We start from the raw sequence: 21323 nt of genomic DNA, 5'->3' as shown, positions 1-21323 counted from the left end.
TGAGCTATAAATCACACTGGGATTTGGGTATAGCAAAAGTCGTGAAAACAAATTAAGAAAATGATAAAGAGCTACAGTATTACCGAGAATACTACACATATATTTAATATGCAGCAATAAATAACAAAATGGCTAATTAAGTTAAATGGTCGTTACTGACTTCTACTGTAATCCACTAATAGTGACTTGTATGGAGGGCTGATGAAGAAGTTGAAACAAAGTTTTAGAACAGAAAGAACACACTGGTAAAAAAAAGCCATGAAATACAGTTTACTGTTTTTTTATTGCTTTCCTTTTTGTGTTTGGAAAAATACATTTTATTCTGGTTAGCATTACATTATTGGTGCACAGTAGTAGATACGGAGGAAAAGGACTGTACAAGCGTTAAGAACAAATGATGGGGCCAGATTTAAGAACATGCAGTGCACTGAAGCCCAGCAAGCAATGTAGCTGTGCCACGTTGAGTCACCTGGAGAGACCAGAGCTGAGTCATATCAAAGAAACGGCACAGTTTTTCTTTCTTCATATGCTGGTTCTCTTTGTACAGCCTAGCTCCAATGCAGCCGGTACTAACCTTAATTGGGGGGCGCTGACCTCAGGGGGGCACTGTGTTTAGCAATAACTTACAAAACTTGAGATTTAAAAGAACCTGCTGAAAAGTTCCTTGTGCATCCAGCCTTCAGGAAACAATTAAAATGTCAATATACCACATGTGATTAATGTTCCTGTTGGGGAGCGAGATGGGAGTTCTGTCTAGCGGCAGCTTTGGCTTGCCATAAAGTAGCACAGAGGGTTAATATGCCTGCTGCAAAGAACAGAACTATATTTTATGAGGATAGCTGAGTGTATTGGAAAAGCCAGCATTTACAAGCGCTTTAAAACAAATGAAAGTATGTGAAAGGCGGGCTATAGAGAGATGAGGGGCATACTTGCCAGGTGGTAGTGAGGACATCCGAGGAGGTGGTCATGGGGTCGGGAGGGGGGGGGGTCAAAAAAGACTAAAGCCAACCCTGCTTGTGCCACGGTGCAAGGGTGCATGATCAGAATAGTTTTTGTGCATGGAGTATCTTTCTGCAAAAAACTATTCTTTTAGGTTATTTCCTCTTTTATTTGTGTTGCCGAATGCAGCACATATGCCAAAAGGAAAATAAGGAGACAAAAATCTATGTCTCCTAGGTACTCCAGCGCCAGGGAAGTACAGGCCTCTGGCTCAAATCTATGTCTAAAGGTCGTTACAGATATGGGTTTACAGCTAAATCTATTGGTGGAGGAATGGGAAAGCCCATGTACTACTCATGAATGCCTACCTGACCCAAAGTAATACAAGGCATTACGTTTTTCACAAAGCAAAGCATTATGAACAGCCATTTGAGTTGCTTGGTAAATACCAAAAATGATTTGGCATTGGCTCTGCGTTAAAAAGAACAACAGACCCAACGCAAAGCCTTTGTAAATGTGGGGCATGATAACTATTGCTTAGCAGTCATTTACAAGTGTGATAAGCCAACGTGGTCTATGTCTCCCTTTTCTTAAAATATGTCAGATAAATCTTGTAACATGTTTGTTGCTACATAATAATAAACAGGACACGCTTATATTTTCACAAACAGTCCAATCATTTTATGTGAGCGACGAGAGGGGTGCAATTGCTGTAATGTATTGAGCAGTGTGAAATCGGTTTGCTCCAGTATTTACCCTCATAAAACAGTTTTTAGCAGCAAATCCTGTTTGCTCTTTTGCAGTTTTCCAGTCTTCGATATAATAATAACAATAATAACAGTAGTAATAACAATAATACTAAAGAATGAATATTATAGGTTATATAGGAGAAATTTTCAAAGCAACACACACCAATTTATGAATACAATACATAACGTACAAAACAGAAATAAAAGTGGGGAAAATACATTAAAAAGGGATATATTGAAATAAAGGAACCTATATAAAACCATGCAGTGAATTCATGCTAACAAGTACCTTTCCTTCTGAAACTGCAACATGCAGAAGGGCGCTTACAAATGGAATCAAAGAGAGGTATAAACATCGGACATCATTAGAGATTGGTTGCCTTTGTGTGTGAGATGTCTTGGCCAAGAAGTACATGGAGTTGTAGTACATTAGCAGAAAAGCAGTGAACTGCAAAAAACTATTTTTCATTGCACAATAAAACTTAATAATTCATGTTGGCTAGCAACAGTTAAAGGCTCGCTTCTAAAGGCAGCACTTTACTGTTAAGTGGCATGCAAACTTTAGTTGTAGCAGTGCTTTCAAAATGGGCAGGTACTGACAGGAACTGTGTACAGCAATCTGAAACTGAGGGTACCAGCAACTCTCAGCAGGGGTGTGATCCTTTTAATGGAAAAGTAACGTCTCTACTCAGTAAGAAACAGGTAATCTTGGATAATGAATATTTGCACTTTTATAGCTCAGCTTCAAGAATTTAACGTAGTTGCTTCCTGCTACAGAGAGGGTGAATACTGTGTCATACAGTGAGTTATGTTCGTTTTGCTCAATTTATTATACTCAAAGGCTTGCAAGTTAAACCAGCAGCCTAAATTATGACAGATATTAAATCATAGCTAGAGTAAAGAAATTAGGCATGACATTAAAGAGTGTGATCACTTCATGTGATGCCTTACACTATGATGCAGTTGCATTTCTGATGGGCAATAAACGATATGTGATAACCAGTTGAGGGTACAAGCAAATTTTGTAATTTGGGGCACTGATTTGCTTAATCCCCATTGCCTCTGAGTAATATAGGTCTGTTCTGAACTTGTATCAGTTTGTAAAGCCCAGTGTCACATTATTCCTGCGCCAGGTATAATGTATGCAGGGTAGGCATTCCCACGCAAAAAAACCATGTACAACTGACACAGTGAAATGTAGAACTTTTCACTGCGTCACTCTATGACTTCACTGCGTCAAACTTTTACCTCCAGCTCAGACCAGACATAAAATTGACAAAGGCCTTTTTCCAATGGGACTCTCCTTGCACTGCTGGCGTTGCGTCAGTTTAACAACACAACTCCAGCAATGCTTCACTTTAGCGCCAACAGATGCATCAGAATTTCTGACTCATCTGTGAAAACATGAGCCATGGAGTTCTGTATTGTAAATACTGCGCACCCATGGCATCGTTAGGGGATGTGCGGCAGGCACAAGAAATCTGAAGCCTAATTGATGATGTGTCAGTTTCTGGTAAATGAAGCCCATTGTTTTATCCTGTTGTCTAAGATACTGCTGATGCCCCAGAGATTAAGAGAACTTGTTTGAGAGAGAAGGTTCAATGGTCAACTTAATAATGCATTTAATTTAAGTAGAAGGTCAATGTCAGATTCACAACCATCTTTGGGCGAAAATAACTGGGAGAAAGAAAGGTATTGAGGGCCATCAGTAGTGACGCAAGACCAAGGCATAGAAGAGTAGAAAAAGGTGTATTTTGGGGGAAGAAACTCCCTAACTATAATTTGTGTGCTTATTTATTTTTAGTTAAACCTTAATGTCCCTTTAAGTGACATTTTGTCAAGCAAAATAATGCTTGACTCATAAGGAAATTGTGGAATTAGTGCCTATGCCACCCAGAATGGAGAAATTAATTTATGAAGATGGAAGAACATCAGATGAGGCACAGCATGCAAGATCTTAAGAAAAAGACAGCACATCTTCTCTGCTGCAATACAGTAGTTAATCATGCCCACTGGTTTTTCACTCCCATCCCCTAAGGAGTGGCACTTTAAAGATATTTCATAATAGTCTCAAATTCGAACGAATTGAGAAATATGTGGGTAACATGAGCACACAATTGCTGTTAAATTCTAAATAGCATTTGCAAAACCTTTCAAAGGCTTTTGCGTCTTTTTCTCATTAGACAGTTGACTCCACTCAAATGTTTGTGCCACAGAGGAAAATTAGTTTGACAATCCACTCCATCTGAGAAAGGGACTTCTTGAGCATTCACAAATTTACTGACTGAAAACACGGATCTTTTGGCTTTGTTATGTCTGAGGATGCTCTGTTGATAACTGTGCCTAGTGTTGCTTTTGCTCTTAAAAAATATAATGTGGCAGGCAGGCAAGATGTGGCAGCATATTATTCCATAGTTTGAAGCCAAAATGGCGACCACCTGGACTGCAGGGAAATACATACCGACTGTTGTAACATAAACAGGAATGAAGGAGGCCCAAACAAACAGATAGATGAGCATGCTGAAGGTGATTAGTCGAGCTTCGTTGTACCTCTCAGGCAACTTTCTCCCTTTGAAAGCTAGAATAAAGCAAACGAATGCAAGGACACCAATGTATCCCAGCATAAATCCAAAGGGTACGGATGAGCCTTCACTACACTGCAGTAAAACAATATAGGGCATGGAGTAGATGAAGGTAAGTGTTGGTGGTTTTAGCAACAGCCAAAGTAAACAAATCACGATCTGAATGGCCGTTACCAAAATAATGAACAGTGCTGGTTGGTAAGTGACTTTCAAGCCTAATTTTCCTCTTTTGCTCAGTTCAAACGCAACAAGAATCCTCAAAGATTTCATCAGAACGCATGACACACAGAGTGTAAAACTGATGCCGTACATGGTCTGCCTTATTTGACAAATAGTGTCAGTAGGTTCGCCTATGAAAAAAGCTGTGCTTATGAAGCTAAAAAGCAGTCCTACACCCATTATGCAACAATAGATGCCACCTGCCGCTCTAACAGCGGGCGTGTTTAGATTCTTGAGAAAGATGGCTACTGCTGCTAGGACAACGACGAAACCAATAGCTGAAAAACATATCAACACAATGGCAAAAGCGTTACTCCATCCAAAAAATTGATGTGTGCGATCTTCACACTTTGCGCTTCCGATATTTGACCACTGCAAATCCGGGCATTTTAAGCATGCATTCAAATCTGGACAAGGAAACAAAAATATGATTATGAGTAATTTGGCAAAACAATTTTATTGCAATACAAGAGGCTGTATTATGCAGTTTCTCTTCGTGATTTATTTTGTACACCATTTAATCTACAACTCCCATAATTCTGCTTTCCTAGTCAGAAAATTATTGAAAAGAAAAAAGGTCCTATGAATAGCAGTAGTCTATACACTGCTTTTTAGGTCGAGCCTCGACAGTACATATGCGATGTCTGGAAGACCTGTTGTTAGCGATATAAGAAGTTTTGTCCCGCCTGCCGCTGCCTGCCACTTGCAATAGGTTGATGGCAGTCTTGCTCTTGTTGTGCTGCCTACTAAGTGGTTTGGCAGCAGATACATCACTTCCTGTGCTTGTCTGAGGTGCATCGGCCAAGTACAGTTTACTCATGCCTCATGTTTTTCTGGTGTTTGGACGGACTATCTTACTTTGTTTTCTGCCTCTCATGTTTGTCAGCACTCATGTTCACATGCGCAGTTTGTTTTCCATGTTTGCCTATCACTTGGTCCTTAATTTACATAGTAATAACAAGTAGTTGTGTGGTATCTGTGTTTTGTACTTTTTTGTCACTACTTAAAACATGAAATCCACCTAGGAATGAATCCTCAGGCTCTCCTGGCACAGAGGAGAGCCAATACTACAATATTCACTGCACTCTGGAAACCTCGACCCATAATGCTTTGCAAGCATTTGTTTTACAACACATTTGAGCCCATAACTCATCCTGTGGTGGTCCTAGGGCAATGAGTCCACCCCCAAAACATTTGGAATGATGTGCTCTTTCTGTTCAGGCAATCTTATGGTCACACTATGTGTGAGGGGGCCCAAATATCATAACCTCTTCCACCACCAAGTGCATCTTTAAATTCTCTCATAGCTGGAACATTTGCTTTTATAGTTGAGAGGAGTTTGTTTTATAACGTCTTTGTTATTATTTTGATAATTATGCCTAGCCTGTAGATGTGTAGAGCCCTATGCGCTCTCTATGCAGAATTCTGATATAAAAAGATATTGTTCAAACCACTGCTGATTTAGTTGGCTTGACTGGGACATTTACTCACCACCAGTGGTACTGCACCTTCTGCTAATGAATGAACACACTTTATTTCTGATAAAGGTTTAATGTATTCACGGATATTCAGCTGATAATGCTTTGCAGGCATTTGGTTTAAAAAACATTTGTGCCCATAACTCAGCCTGTGGTGGTCCTAGGGCAATGGAACCACCCCTGAAACATTTAGGCCCATAATTATACTTTTTTAGCACCACATTTGCATCAGTTTTTGACACAAAAGCATCGCAAACTAATAAAATACAATTGTATTTTGTAAGTTTGCGCCGATTTTGCATCAAAAAAGCGGGGCAAATGCGGCGCTAAATAAGTATAAATATAGGCCTTAGAATGATGTGCTCTTTCTGGTCAGGCAATCTTGTGGGTCACACTAGGTGAGAGAGGGACCTCTTCTACCACTCAGTGCATCTTTAAATTCTCCCATAGCTGAAACTTTTGTTTCTATAGCTGAGAGGAGTTTGTGTTATAAGATTGGTATTGGTATTGGTATTGGTATTGGTATTGGTATTGGTATTGGTATTGGTATTGGTATTGGTATTGGTATTGGTATTCGGATAGTCCCTTTTGGTCTGCAAATGTGTAATGCACTATGCTTTCCTCAAGAAAATAATTGGTCCCAAAACATTACTAATTCAGTTGGTTTAACAGGGACATTTAGCCACCACCAATGGTAGTGCACCTTCAGATTTTATTGATTTTATAGGGACATTTAGCCTCAACCAGTGATACTGCACTTTTTGCTGTAGACTCTACAGGGACATCTTGTAATGATCTGCGGCACTGCACCTTTGTGCCACTGACTCCACAGTTAAATGATATTTAAAAGGCCTGCTAGGCCTGAAAATGTGTAAAACACTATGGCCCAGATTTATACTTTTTTAACGCTGCATGTGTGTCACTTTTTGACGCAAATGCAGCGCAAACTTACAAAATACAATTGTATTTTGTAAGTTTCCGCTGCTTTTGCGTAAAAAAATGACGCAAATACGGCACTAAAAAAGTATAAATATGGGCCTATGCACTCAAGGGGCTTATTATATGATTACATTGCAATAATCTTTATAATTTTTTTTTTAGGTGATCATGCCCTCTAGGGGCTGAATATATGTTTATGTGACCATGTTTCCTCCAAATGCTATTTTTACAGTGGTGCTCTGTAGGGGCTGCTTAGACCATTACAGTCTAATGCCAATTGTATGAAGGAATGCACAAACGCAGTTTATTTCTGATAAAGGCTTAATGTGCTGCGTGACTAAGGGGCATATTTGTACTCTGTTTGCGCTGGAATAGCGTCGTTTTTTTTTACGCAATTCCGACGCAAAACTAACTCCATATTTATCCTTTGGCGTTAGACGCGTCTAGCGCCAAAGTCCATGGAGTTTGCCTCATTTTTTAGCGTGGACACCTACTTTGCGTTAATGATATGCAAGGTAGGCGTTCCCGTCTAAAAAATTTACTCCGCGGCATGTGCACCTTATTTACACTCCCGGGCAAAACTCATGCCCGGGAGTGGGCGGGTCCAAAAAAATGACATCCAGCCGCTTTTGCGTAGTTTTTTAGCGTCTGGTCAGGGCAGGCGTTAAGGGACCTGTGGGCTCGGAAGGAGCCCAGAGGTGCCCTCCCATGCCCCCAGGGACCCCCCCTGTCACCCTTGCCCACCCCAGGAGGACGCCTAAGGATGGAGGGACCCATCCCAGGGAACATAAGGTAAGTTCAGGTAAGTAATAATTTTTTTTTTTTTTTGTGGCATAGGAGGGCCTGATTTGTGCCCCCCTACATGCCACTATGCCCAATGACCATGCCCAGGGGACAGAAGTCCCCTGGGCATGGCCATTGGGCAAGGGGGCATGACTCCTGTCTTTGCTAAGACAGGAGTCATTTCAATGGGGGTTGGGAATCGAAAAAAATGGCGCAAATCGGGTTGAGGCGAAAAATTTGCCTCAGCCTGACTTGCCCCATTTTTTGGCTCCATATTCCCCTACGCCGGCACTGCCTGGTGTACGTCATTTTTTTTCACGCACACCAGGCAGCGCCGGCGGCTAACGCCGGCTAACGTCATTGAATAAATACGGCGCCCGCATGGTGCTTCAGAATGGCGTTAGCCGGCGCTAATTTTTTTGACGCAAAACTGCGTTAGCGCAGTTTTGCGTCAAAAAGTATAAATATGGCCCTAAATATTTATAAGATCCCAAATGCGAGGTTGTCATTATCATTTACAACGCCAACAGCTCTAACTCTTGCTAATGCAAGCCTTATTGCATTGCAAATGCTTGTATTTTCTTGCTGCTAGAGATACATGCATACAAAACAATCGGGCAGATTTATACTTTTTATCGCAAAACTGCGCAAACACAGTTTTGCATCAAAAAGTTTAGTGATGTCTAGCGCCATTTTTTAACGCCACCTGTGCGTCATATTTATAATATGATGCTGGGTAGCGCTTAGAATAGGTTAGAGTCATTTTTCCTGATGCTAACCATTGCACCTTGTCGTAAGGCAAAATGAGTTAACACAGGAAAAATTACTCTAATCCGGTTTACGACATGTAAACATGTCGCAAAATGGAAATGTGCCATTTTTGCCCACAATATCGTCAAAAAGCGACGGTAACAGAGCAAACAGTGCAAAGGAGAGGCAAGATGGATCCACAAAGCCAGGAGAGACCCCAGGGAGATGCCAGCCAACCAGGAACCAGCCAGGAGGACATTGACAAGAACCAGGGGAGAGGCATGAAAAAGAGGAAGTGTCGCTTTAGCGCAGAGGAGCATGAAATACTGGTGAGAGAGGTGACGGAGCACCAACATCAACTCTTCATCACCTCTAAATTGCCAATTGGAAGGAGAGAGTCAATTTGGCAGCAGATTGTGGACAAGATTAACAGTGTGGCAGAGGTCAGGAGAACTGTCACTGAGTGCAAGAAATGCTTGCATGACTGCAAGCAGAGGACAAAGGAGAAAATGGCAAGGTCCAGGAAGGCAGCATTGAAGACCGGAGGTGGGAGTCCAGCACCACAAGAGGACCTGGATGAGATGAAGGCGATGGTTGCAGCCATCATTTCAAAGGAAATTGTCACTGGTATCACAGGACAGGACAGCGCAGACTACCAGGAAACAACACCTATGCAGGGAAAGTTGCATGGGGGACAAATATGCCAAAATGTCAACTGCAAGAAGGGGGAGGCACATAGCTACTACACAATGCATGTTAGTCCTGAAAATCAGGCAGTGGAAAGGGCAAAGAGGCAGGGCATGGGACGCCCTTCACTGCCCATGCCAGGTGCATGGGCTGTGCAGGGGCATCCAGGGGCACAGCATAACACAACACCAACAACCTTTGCATGGGGAAACACCGCCATGCCAAGGCTGGTGGAAAGTCTGAAGCAGACCAGGAGGTTAGGGTAGAACGTTAAAGTGGTCTTGTGTAACAGGACAGCTGGTATTGTCAGAACGTAAACTATAGGAAAATGCTCAGTAACAGGCCATTGGCTCAAGCGGCATTCCCCATTGACAACAGTTGCCACAACTACCTGTGCTGTTTGCACTTGTCAATTAGGAAATGGCAGTTAGGTGCCCATAGAACAAACACACTCAAAATGAGGGTTCAGTATGACTAGGTGATCAATCGCCATCAATCCCTATCCACGTGCAACTTCTGTCAACTGGTCATGTCCATAGACTCAGGGCCTGATTCTAACCCCGGCGGCGGCGGGAGCACCGCCGACAGGCCGGCGGTGCCCCGCAGGGCATTCTGACCGCGGCGCTTTGGCCGCGGTCAGAAAGGGTAAACCGGCGGTCTCCCGCCTGTTTACCGCTGCCCTCAGAATCCCCCATGGCGGCGCAGCTTGCTGCGCCGCCATGGGGGATTCTGACCCCCCCTACCGCCATCCTGTTCATGGCGGGAAAGCCGCCATGAACAGGATGGCGGTAGGGGGGTCGCGGGGCCCCTGGGGGCCCCTGCCGTGCCCATGCCAAAGGCATGGGCACGGCAGGGTCCCCCGTAAGAGGGCCCCGCAAGGTTTTTCAGTGTCTGCCTTGCAGACACTGAAATACGCGACGGGTGCTACTGCACCCGTCGCACCTTCCCACTCCGCCGGCTCGATTACGAGCCGGCATCCTCGTGGGAAGGGAGTTTTTCCCTGGGCTGGCGGGCGGTCTTTTGGAGACCGCCCGCCAGCCCAGGGAAAAACTCATAATACCCTCCGCGGTCTTCTGACCGCGGAGCGGTATTATGGGGGCGGAATTCTGGCGGGCGGCCTCCGCCGCCCGCCAGAATTAGAATCAGGCCCTCAATAACCATCATGCACTGTCACATACATAATGATGTACACAGCAGTAATCTCATACCCATGCTGACCATCCCTGGGTTTGGCCCTGTGCCTGTGTCATATTAGCTGCTATGCCACCATGCCACATCTCAGGTATCATACTGCAAAGACAACTGCATTGAGGGGGATGACATATGTGGGTAGGAAGGCGAACACACATGCACAGTCACAAGAGGAAACAGAACTCTGCCAGGTCTATCAGTGGAATGCAATGTAGCACACATATACGCAAACATCAACATGAGAAACTACCTTGTCCCCTGTGCATGGCCATTGGGGGGGTGGGCATGGCTCATGCCTTTACTAAGAGGGGAGCCATGTCCATGGGGGTTGTGTGCCAGAACATGGCGCTACACTGCTTAGAGGCAATTTTTTTGCCTCTAAACAGTGCAGCGCCATAACTTGGCGTCAAGCCCCGGTTCCCCCTACACCTCCCGAGCCCTGCTAACAGGGCCTTACCATAAATATGGTGCCTGGCCGGTGTCATGGAATGGCGCTATGAACGTCAGTACTGGCCACAACCCCTACAAGCAATTCATTGTGTATGTGACATTTGTTTTAAAACATATATGACTCACCCACTACATACATCAGGAATGGCAGTGTAAGAGTGCTCGGCCAATAACGTCAGCTGGGAGTACAAGTGTAACACATTGGTGTGCCCTCATCTGAATTTGGCACTGCTCAGTTTAGCAGTGTTGACATGAACTTCAGGCTGCCGGCAGACGTCCCACAGTGCCCAACATCCCGACACAGGATCCAAACAATTACAGCTTAAAAAGCACACCTACCTTTCCAATACATGGGAACCATAGTCACCTTGAGTGGTGGGTACATTGGATAGCAGATGCATTGAGAAGTATATTTGTTGTAGCTGACAATGTGACAGCTCAGTTGAAAGTGGGAACTATGATGTCAAGAGAGGGATCTGGATGCAGGACGGAATCCCCAGGCCAACAGACAATTGGCACTGTCCACTCATGCAAAGACCCTGAGCCCAAAGCATATGACACATGCAGTAAGGGAGTAACCAAAGTTGTATTATATATGCATGAAACTGAACTTAAAACTATGTTAAACACCTATACTAACCAAATCTAACCTACCTATACATTACACACAACTGGCCCTAACTACCGTATGCTAAGCTTACTTACCACATTTAACAACAGACTCTAAACATTGGCCTCCCCATCACCTCTTACATGACGATACATATGCAGGACAGCATATACTAACCTAAACATATACTACCTAATCCCAAACAAACATATATTTTTTATTTTTATAAAAAAGTATTATACACAAATGCCCCAACATTAACCCCCACCAACCCGCCCACAAACTAACATGTAATATTATGAAAAACCACCCCCAAACCTACTTATCCTATCTAAACAACTACCATACTCTAACCTATCACTAACCCCCTTAAACCCAGTACAAAACATGATGAGGAATGAGGAGAGTGGGGACTGAACTGGGGTGAAAGGAGGCAACAGTTCAGAGGTTGGCCCTCCTGAGTGTCCTCTTGATGGCCTTCAGTCTCTTTCTATTGCGGTCCACATACTTCTGTAGGCTGTCTAGCTTATTGAGGACCTGTTTCAAGTCCCTCTGGAGCTCCTTTATTGCTGACATGTCCATTGCAGCAGGTGTGGTGGGCTGCTGGCTGATGTTGGTGGTGCTGCAGATGGGGCAGATATGACAGTGGTGGCTGTGGTCCCCTATGTAGGTTTGGTGCTCGGTCCACTCTTTGTGGCCAATGTGGGTCCCCCATGGATGAATGCCGCCATTCCCCAGTGGCTCGCGCTTTTCGATAGGGTTGTGCCATCTTGCGGTACCCAGACTCCACATCCAATATATGGTGATATCGCACTGCCCTCTTTTGGAACGCCCTGATTTCCGCAACATCCATGGTGGCAGCTGTAAAATTGAGACAGGAAACCATCATTGTGTGATGTATGTACAGATGATACTCTAACACTCTGCCTGGATTTGCAAATGCAGTCCAAATCACAGTCCAGATAATACAATGTCCCTGATGAATGTAATGACAACGCTGCCTACCCATCATGTAATTTCCACCAAAGCAAAGCTAACAAGAGTTGGACCAAATAAAGTGATCTGTGCATTGATGCACTGCAATGTGTCACAATGCAAAGGCTGCAACTACTTCACATGGGCCAGGCCCACTAATCTTTATCATCTGAGTCAACTTCAAAGCACACAACACCAGTGACTAGTATATGTAATTGGCAGTATGGTATGCAGTTGCTAATCATAAGGGGTCAGTGTTGATTGGGACACATGCAAGACAAAATGAGATGACTGTCATCTACACTGTGACCATCAGATATACCTACATATATGTTGTTCCCCTATCCCTGTGCCTCAGGGAGATGGGCATGCAATACATCCTCACAACTGTTGAGGTCAACCACGAAGGTATGTTGACTTATACATGGATTTATTGAGTGGACCACATGTGAGGAGGGCTGCCACCTATGAATAAGGTATCCATAGGTCATTCACATCTATATTCATGTGTCCGGGTGTGGACACCCATCAACACCTGATCTGCCAACACAATTCCCAATACATCCACATTGATGCCAGCACACGTCTGGCCTTGACCTGCATGCACGCCTATTACATGCCACATAAGTGCCAAGTAAATGGAGTAAAACTTATGGGGCTACATAGAGGGGGACAGTTACCCATACAGTCCTACATGTACATTACAATACAGGGATGCACTAATTTGTGTGGATAACTGGTGCATCACTGTGTTGTGAGAAAGACAGTATATCCCAGTGCCAATATACTGACATTGGTGCACTTCCAAGTCATAAGTGGGCCTACATGTGGCTACTAATCACCTTGTTTACACTGCTGCCAATTGCTCAGCAGAAGACTCCCAAGATATGACTCTCTGCTTGTGAATGGGTAACCCTTGCATGGGACACTATGTCACCATCCAGCTTACTAAGACATCTCATCACGTGCCAGCTCATCATATCTTTCAATGAGTGCAACACACAAGAGTCACTCACACAACAGCCACAATCACTACACGGGACAGAAATTATCACACTTACTGGATACGTCTGGGTCCTGAAATCTTGCCACTTCTACGATGGTATGGGGGGCAGGTCCACCTGTAAATCATGGATGGGAATATATGCTCAATGTCATATCACGGTACATATGAGTGGACAACCTATCACAGTGTGTAACATTTTACATGAGTGAGCTAGTGATCCTGCATGAAGACAATACAAAAGACATCCCACTGCAAACTCACATTGACACTGACACTCCGGTGAGTGAGAGCCACACATCTGCACACATGCACTGGGCCTAACAATCGTGTGATGCTAAACCCTACAACAACCATATGTGGCTAATCCATTTAAGAAGGGACTCCATGGCATGATTTGTATTTGGTTAAAAAATTCCATGGCACTTCCCTGGTGCACTGCAATACAAGTGAATCAAGTATTGTGGTTTGTGCCTCAAGGGACACTGAGTTACTGTGTGATGGACATGTGGCTGAATTTTCAATCTGCAATTATCATGCGTTCATTGGTCCATGACAGATGTTGTATGTTGGTAACAAATGCCCCATTGGCAGTGTCCCCTAAGCTGGGTATTCCCCCTTTGCCAACTTAATGGCAGGGATCATGTGTGTGTAACGATGACAAAGTAGCTCTAAACATGGATTGCCCACTTTGCTGTCAGGATCCAGTGAAATATGGTATGCTGACGGTGTCTTACCAGATCATCATTGACAGAATGCATGGGCACAGGTGTTGCCATGGCATCTGAAATGTGTGACTAAGAGCCATATGTACCGAGATAATATTTTGTGAGTTGCAAATTGCAAGACTTAGCAACTCGCAATTTGCGAGTCGCAAAATCTGATGTACAACATTGTCAATGACAGTTTGCAATCCACAATGGGGTAGCAAATGACTTACCTCATGAATATTCATGAGGTAGGTCTCAATTTGCAAACCCATTGGAAATGGCGACACTCACAGGGATGGGGACCTGCTGGCGTCAGATAAAGCAGTATTTTTTTTTTAAATGCAGCCTGTTTTAATTAAAGATAAACAGAATGCATGTCCAAAACAAAATAACTTTTATTTTATTTTTTCAGAGCAGGCAGTGGTCCATGGGCCCACTGGCTGCTCCAAACCAATGTTTTTGCATGTTTTCACAAAGGGGAAGGGGTCCCATGGGGACCTCTTCTCTTTTGTGAATGGGTTAGCACCAGCTTGAAACTGGTGGTAACTGCAATTGTTTTGTGATGGCATTCGCGGTCACAAAACAATCTTACATCGGATTGCGACTCACAAATAGGAATGGAACACCCCTTCCTAAATGTGACTCACTAACCATGTTTTTGATTCCGGAATGTGATTGCAGAATGGCAAGATTGGGTTTGTGCATTGGAAAAAGAATTTTTTCTAGTTACAAACAGCCCAATTCTGCAAACTGGGCCGTTTGTGATGATAAAAAAGAGCTTTGTACATGTCGCCCTAAGTGATAGTCGTATGTGACTCAACAAACCTCTGACCTGCCTTGTTAATATGTATAGAAATGTGGACTCCATCTCAGTACTTGGACACTAACACTTTGTTCTGGTTGCATTGAACCTGGCCACAAACATTGCATGCAGCACACCAACACATCTGCTACTGTCACTCAGGAGCATTCTACTGTATCCATTTGTCAATGTGATACTCACCAACAGGGCCACCGATCACCACACCCAGGTGGTCCAGCAGATCCTGCTCTCTGGCCACCAGGTCAGCCCAGCGATGCTTTAGCTGGTGCTCATTCCGGCTGGTATGGTACACATTCTTCAGGTGGTGGAGCACCTTGCTCCACCGTAGCCGCCTCGCCTCTGTGTGATACCCCTGTATCACCCAGCCTGCCATCTCGAGCATCATGGGTAGGAAGTGGCACACCAGCCACACAAAGCCCCTAAGCTCCTCCTCCCCATCTGTGTCAGCCTCGCCCTTTCTGACATGTCCCTCAACCACAATTTCAAACAGTAAATATTGAAAAAAAAGAAAAGAAATGAGAATAAAGGAAACTTACTGCCCAAACTTAAGAACCCCAACTAATCGAACACCCAGACAGACAACCGGCAGTACAAATACAACATGAAAGGCACTAAAGTAGACAAAATCACATACACTGGTACAAGTAACAAACAGATTTCACGACAGACACAACAAGAGAGACACACCAGCAACACCGAGACACAGCCACACACTCAACAAATACACAGACTGTAAAGTGAAAGTGAAAGTACACCCACTGTACCATGTTTTACATCATGCGTGTATTTTTTTGATGCATACGATGTTTGCGTGAATATTTTCGATGCATCACCTACATGTGCGGCAATATACAACGCATTACCTGTATACTTCAATTTCAATGGCTATCCGCATGAGTGTGGTGCGCGGGTGGAATCACACTAAGGGCCCATGTATGGTTAGTTAGCGTTAGCAGGTGGTTTTGACACATTTGCATCAATATTTTTGACTCTATCTGTGATTGCATCATATTCAATATTTAACATGGATGCATCCTGTATCAACATGAAGATAGGATGGTATGGCCTGCAGTGTGTAATATAATGTATGGCCCCATGTGGTAGAGCATGTTACTTTGTGAATGGTCTGTAACAACGATGTGTGTGTTTCTGAAGGAACAGCATGCAATACTTTGGAAGTCATGCAAATGTATGAATGTGTGCCAAATGTGTATCTACATTTGATGGCAATCAGTGATCTACAACAGTGATGACATGTGTTGACACATGCGATGTGTGTAGTTGTTTGACGTAGGGGACATTACATTTCAGATGACAAACACAACTCAGGTGTCATTGAGGATGGTTGATGAGTGCTTTGTTGGATATGTTACCCCTAATATGTCATTTATTGTTGGTTATGAGTTCATGGTGACTTATGTGTGGACTACACAAATGTCTGCCATGTGTACATGTTTTGTGGGTACTGTGTTTGAAGCACTGTGCCTAAATTCCACTTATAAAATGTTTGGTACACGTCAGTTTGACTCATTACACTTAGCTATGTTACTTGTGCTGCTGTGGTGGACCTGCTGCCCTAGCTGCATGTGTTCACATATTTTCCGATATGCATTCCACAGAAGTGTCCAGTCGAAGTGTGTGGGCACATGTACTCTGTGTCAGGATTGGGCTCCATGGCAATGGCAGGACTGATCCCCAGGGATGAAATGTGCAGGGCATGTGTTGTCAGCATTGCTTGTCATACCTGAGACAATCATGCTATCCATTGTCACCAATGATGCCCCCCCTTGTCACACACGCTCCTTGCAGACATTGCAAGTGTCATACTTAGTAATGTCAGGGGTCTATTCATACATTCCTGTACTTCTGATATTTCACATCCACTGCCTCATGTATGGGGCCCTTACTTAGCTTATGATTGGAGATGTCATGGTTGTGTGTCATGTGCTACAGTTGACCATGTTGGCAACGTGGATGTCACTCATATGTTGTGGTCCATTGATTGTGTCCTTCATTTGTGACATTCAAGAGATGAGTATTTTTATATGTGTGTGATGTTTGCTGTACAATCATATGTATCACATGTGATGTTGCATCAGAAGTAGTCAGATTTGTCTTTGTAACATGCTCCCAGAGGTAATACTCACATTCCCAAGGCACATGTGATGGAGAATGAAGAGCCCAGAGCAGGATTGTGTGATCAAGTAAGGTTTTTATCTACATATCTTAACAAGGTGTGTAGAATGACTATTAAGTGAAAAAGTTGTGTACAGTTTGCTGTCTGAGACGCATTCCTGCTGCTGTGTTCTGCTATTCCCCCTCATTCTCCCTGTCACCATCCTCCTCCTCCTCAGGCCGTTCTTGGTCCAGTTCATATAATGGGATGTTCATCCTCACACAAATATTGTGCAGGATAGCACAGGTCAGTATTATTTTACACACAATGTGTGGCGCATATAGGAGGCTGCCTCCTGTGATGTCCAGGCACCTGAATCTGGACTTCAGGATGCCAAAGTCCTTTCCACAATGGGGCGTGTCCTCTGATGTGCCTCATTGTAGGCACACTCTGCTGCTGTGCTTGGGGAATGTGGTCATGATCCATGGCTGGATCCTATAACCCTTATCCGCTGCAAAAGATGATAGGAGTGAGCGTTTTGTTAGTGCTTGCAACAGGAAAGTCATGTAGCATGGCAGTTGATATCTCGTATTGTCTGTGACTCATATGTGTTTGTGGTATTGTGTGAGTTCCTGGGCTTCTGTGAGGTCTTCTCTGCACTGGGTTATTTGTTTGACATTACAACTTGTGTTTGGCTCATTGATCTGGGATCTATGATTTGGTTTACGAACTGTTGGTCAGTATGTATGTACCATGCATTGTGTAGTGTCCCACATGTATCAGTGTGATTTCACTGGAGGCGACATGATACATCCACACACACAATGGATTTAGATGTGGTGGTGACATGGTTGCAATACATGGCATAGACATCGCATCCATTTAGACATATGTTACTGCAGATGAAATGCGACACTGAGGCCCTTTGAATTGGGTAGGTGACAATGCACAACACATCTCCATAAGTTGGCAGAATTGAGCTGTTCAGTATTGACAATGCACAATTGTCCCATGTGTGACTTGTTTCTAGCCAAGCCTTTGTTGTTCCCTCTGCCAGTAGCTCATGTGCAACTGTGCACCTACACTACCAAACTTGCTCCAGGGTACCTAGTTCACTGTCTTGTGGAGGTGAATATATCTGTGCTGGAAGTGCCATGTCCCTGTACATATGCAGCAGTGTGCAGTTTGCCTTGGTGGCACATCAATATGTACTCATAGCACAGTTCACTTCCCTATTGCAACCTGGAAACGGCACCCCAGGAGTGGTGTATGATGTTGGGACTGCCCCAGTATTTCAGTGTCTCCTACTTGTGAGTCTGCATCATCATGCGATGTGTCTCATGGTGTTAGACCTGCTGCAACACACATTGCACACCCCTTCCACACTACACACTGCTTGGGAGGGTGGACGATTGACTATGTGGCTATTGTAATTGTAAATGGTTCATCTTCCAAGCTGTACTTACAGTGCAGGTCATGCCATTGTCACTGCAAGCATTGCGCTACCCTGTAAATACAGAGCAGGGATTTTGGCCTCGTTGGGCCACATTAACATCCAAATCAATGACATTATTGTGTTGCAAGGTGATGCTAGGGGCCTATAAATAGGCCCTTAAGTCTAACTCAGGTCGCATTCTACCGGCTCATTCAAAACCTGTGGAGCAGGTTTTGATGCAGGTGCCTGTGTGATTGGTTTGTCCACCCAGCCCATGCAGGCAGAAGGGGCCAGAAGCTCTCAGGGGGTGTGAAGATTAGATTTGAATGGGTATGCAACTTCCTCCTCTTCCACGAGGTGCAGCTACTGATTAATCCTGTCAGTCAAATAAGTTACTCTCAAAGAGTAAGAAAGGCATGAGTAAGTATACCTGATTAGTGCAGTAAAACTGCAAATGGCTCCTTAAATCAGCTATGGTTTCTTTGATCATGCTATCTGTTACTTGGATAACTGTAGCAATTCTACAACTGATACAAGCCAACTACGACTGACGTCCTGGGATACATGCGTTTGGAAGACCAAGACCACTGCATGCCTGGCCTTTTTATTGAATATACTAACCTGGGGCTGATTCAGTGTCCCTGTGATGATGACAATACATTCAGTTATCTGTCTTTTGAAGGTATACTTTCTGTGCCAACTATGGTCACAAAAGTTAGCCATTGGTAACAGGGAATCAAGGATACATTTTTAGAGAGGGAACCTGAGAAATTTACCACTTCCAAGGAGGGTAGCAGCAGTGGAAGCTAATCATTCACAATCTGATTATTTCAAGGCTATGTAATCGGAATGAGTATACTTTAAGGGTCAGATTTATCATTCTTTCATGCAGCACAGCAAGCCACCTTGCTGTGGTTCACTGTGTGAAAAGAAAAGTGCTGGAGTGTGCTGTATTTACCACTCTATGGTGCATTCCTGTTGTTTTCCTAGTGCTGTCACACTTTTGACTGCCTAGAACTAACATATGCACCCTTGTGTCATGCTGCAAGGGTGCCTGCATTGCAGGCAGGATTTTTTTGTGCAGGAATGGACACCTCCCTCCAGAAAAACTATCCTGAGAGGCATGTTCCCCTTTCTGTGTGTGGCAGAATGTAGCACACGTAGAAAGAAGAAAAAATTAGAAATAAAGATATATTTTCCTCATTGCTCCTCACCTGAGGAGGTGTAGCTTTTTGACGCATTCCTGGGTCTACCACTAATGGTAAATCTGGGAATGCACCAACATCCATGGTTGGGTGCATGGGAACACCCATCCTCTACCAACGGAATACCTCCCTACCGCATAGTAATGCAAGGCAGCAATTTGCACTGCCTTACATTACTCTAGATTTATCAAACCATGAAAGGCCATGTAAGGTAGGCTAGTGTGTCTTGATAAATCTCACTTAGGTTTGGCATCTTCCTTGCACCCTCTTGTGCAGGCGCAAGTGCGACCCATTAAAGGCATCCACTGAAGGGCAAATTTGATGCAAGCAGCCACAGTAATTCCAGTTCAAATAGCATTTATTATGATTGATGCAGTTAAAAGCTTGGAGTTGGATCTTGAGATCAAGCTGGTGGCATGTGGTGAGGCCAGCTACAGCTTTCACAGCCACTACCTCTCTGCACCCTCTTATTGCTTTTCAGAAAATGTGTTGGAGGACTGAAGTAGTTACTCTGAGAAAATAGAAGTGTTCAAAGCAGGTCAGTCACCTGAATGTTTCAGCTAGGAAACATAAAATATTTTTGCTTATTTTTGCAAGTGAGGTCATAGTTAAGAGGTACTTTGATTTGTATTGTGCCACAGGTAGTGAAAATACTAAATGGGTGGAAGACCAACCAAAGCAAAAGCTTTTACGAGGAATGGTTTTGTTAATCAAGAATGAAAGTCAGAGGTCCAAAGTGATCAGATACATTTATAGTTCTGACTGTAAACAATGGAGACTACCGATCTGATAGTGTTATTCCTATGACCTGTGGAGGGGCATATAAAAAAATACAAAGTCTCTGGCTTCCTTTGGGAGTATGGATGCTAGGCTAGGATAATTGACAGGGGGGCATCATCTGGATGGGTGCCTGTGACATAATTTGATTCAGCACGAAACAGCTCACTCAACCTGGACACAGAAAAGAAGGATAGAAACCCTTTCTGAATTCTGGGGGCTTTGGTGCATGGCTGTTCTTAGTTGGTGGAACAATTTGTCACGTAATTCTTATAACAAATGAGATCAGACTTCTCCATGTAAACCTTGTTATATCAGCCTCAGCAGTCAGCATTCAACATCTTAGATGCATTTGACCACACAAAATCAAGCAAGGCCAGGTCTTTCATTGTCTTGCATATCCAGGGCTGCATACATGTTACACAAATGGATGAATGTGTGTCTATGCTTCACCGATAGGTGTGGGTAATCAGATGGGTCCTGTTTATCATAAGGATTGGGGATTGCTTTTTTTCCATGAATGCTAAATTCCCTGTGTAGTTCATAAGCGTGTGTTCCTTAAGTTCCAGCCCTTTGTATACAAGGCAGGTCACTACTACCATTTGGATAGTTTAGTGAGGCCCTAGGATCAGTTCCCCCAAGGTCTGCAAGGGACCTGGTGATGTGCCTTGATGATGGTAAAATCTTGAGTAAGTAGAACTTGTAACAAGCTTTCTGTAGGGAAACCTGCACAAGAATCATTAATGGGAGACAAACCTGAGCGATGGTGTATGTTCGATCTTGGCTGACTCCCAGAAAGAACTAAGACACACAGTTTAGCCCTGCCCTCATGCGCTGGCTGGCTGAGTGCTGCATGGGTGCTGGGTGCTTGTGGGAAGAACAGGCATGGGATGGGCTGTGAA

General features: G+C 43.9%; 1 protein-coding gene across 1 annotated transcript in view; it reads right to left on the bottom strand.

Moving 5' to 3' along the window:
- Positions 1-272: 272 nt before the first annotated feature.
- The window catches only part of LOC138296325 (G-protein coupled receptor family C group 6 member A-like), a 302127-nt gene continuing 281076 nt past the window's right edge, over positions 273-21323 (bottom strand). The window contains exon 6 of the mRNA XM_069235364.1: positions 273-4896. Coding sequence (XP_069091465.1) covers positions 3842-4896 — 1055 coding nt within the window. The 3' untranslated portion in view covers positions 273-3841. The remainder of the gene's footprint in view (positions 4897-21323) is intronic.

Source organism: Pleurodeles waltl, chromosome 5, assembly GCF_031143425.1.
Source record: "Pleurodeles waltl isolate 20211129_DDA chromosome 5, aPleWal1.hap1.20221129, whole genome shotgun sequence".
Classification (NCBI taxonomy): domain Eukaryota; kingdom Metazoa; phylum Chordata; class Amphibia; order Caudata; family Salamandridae; genus Pleurodeles; species Pleurodeles waltl.
Note: the sequence above shows the minus strand (reverse complement) of the source record. Positions and strands in the feature narration are given on the sequence as shown.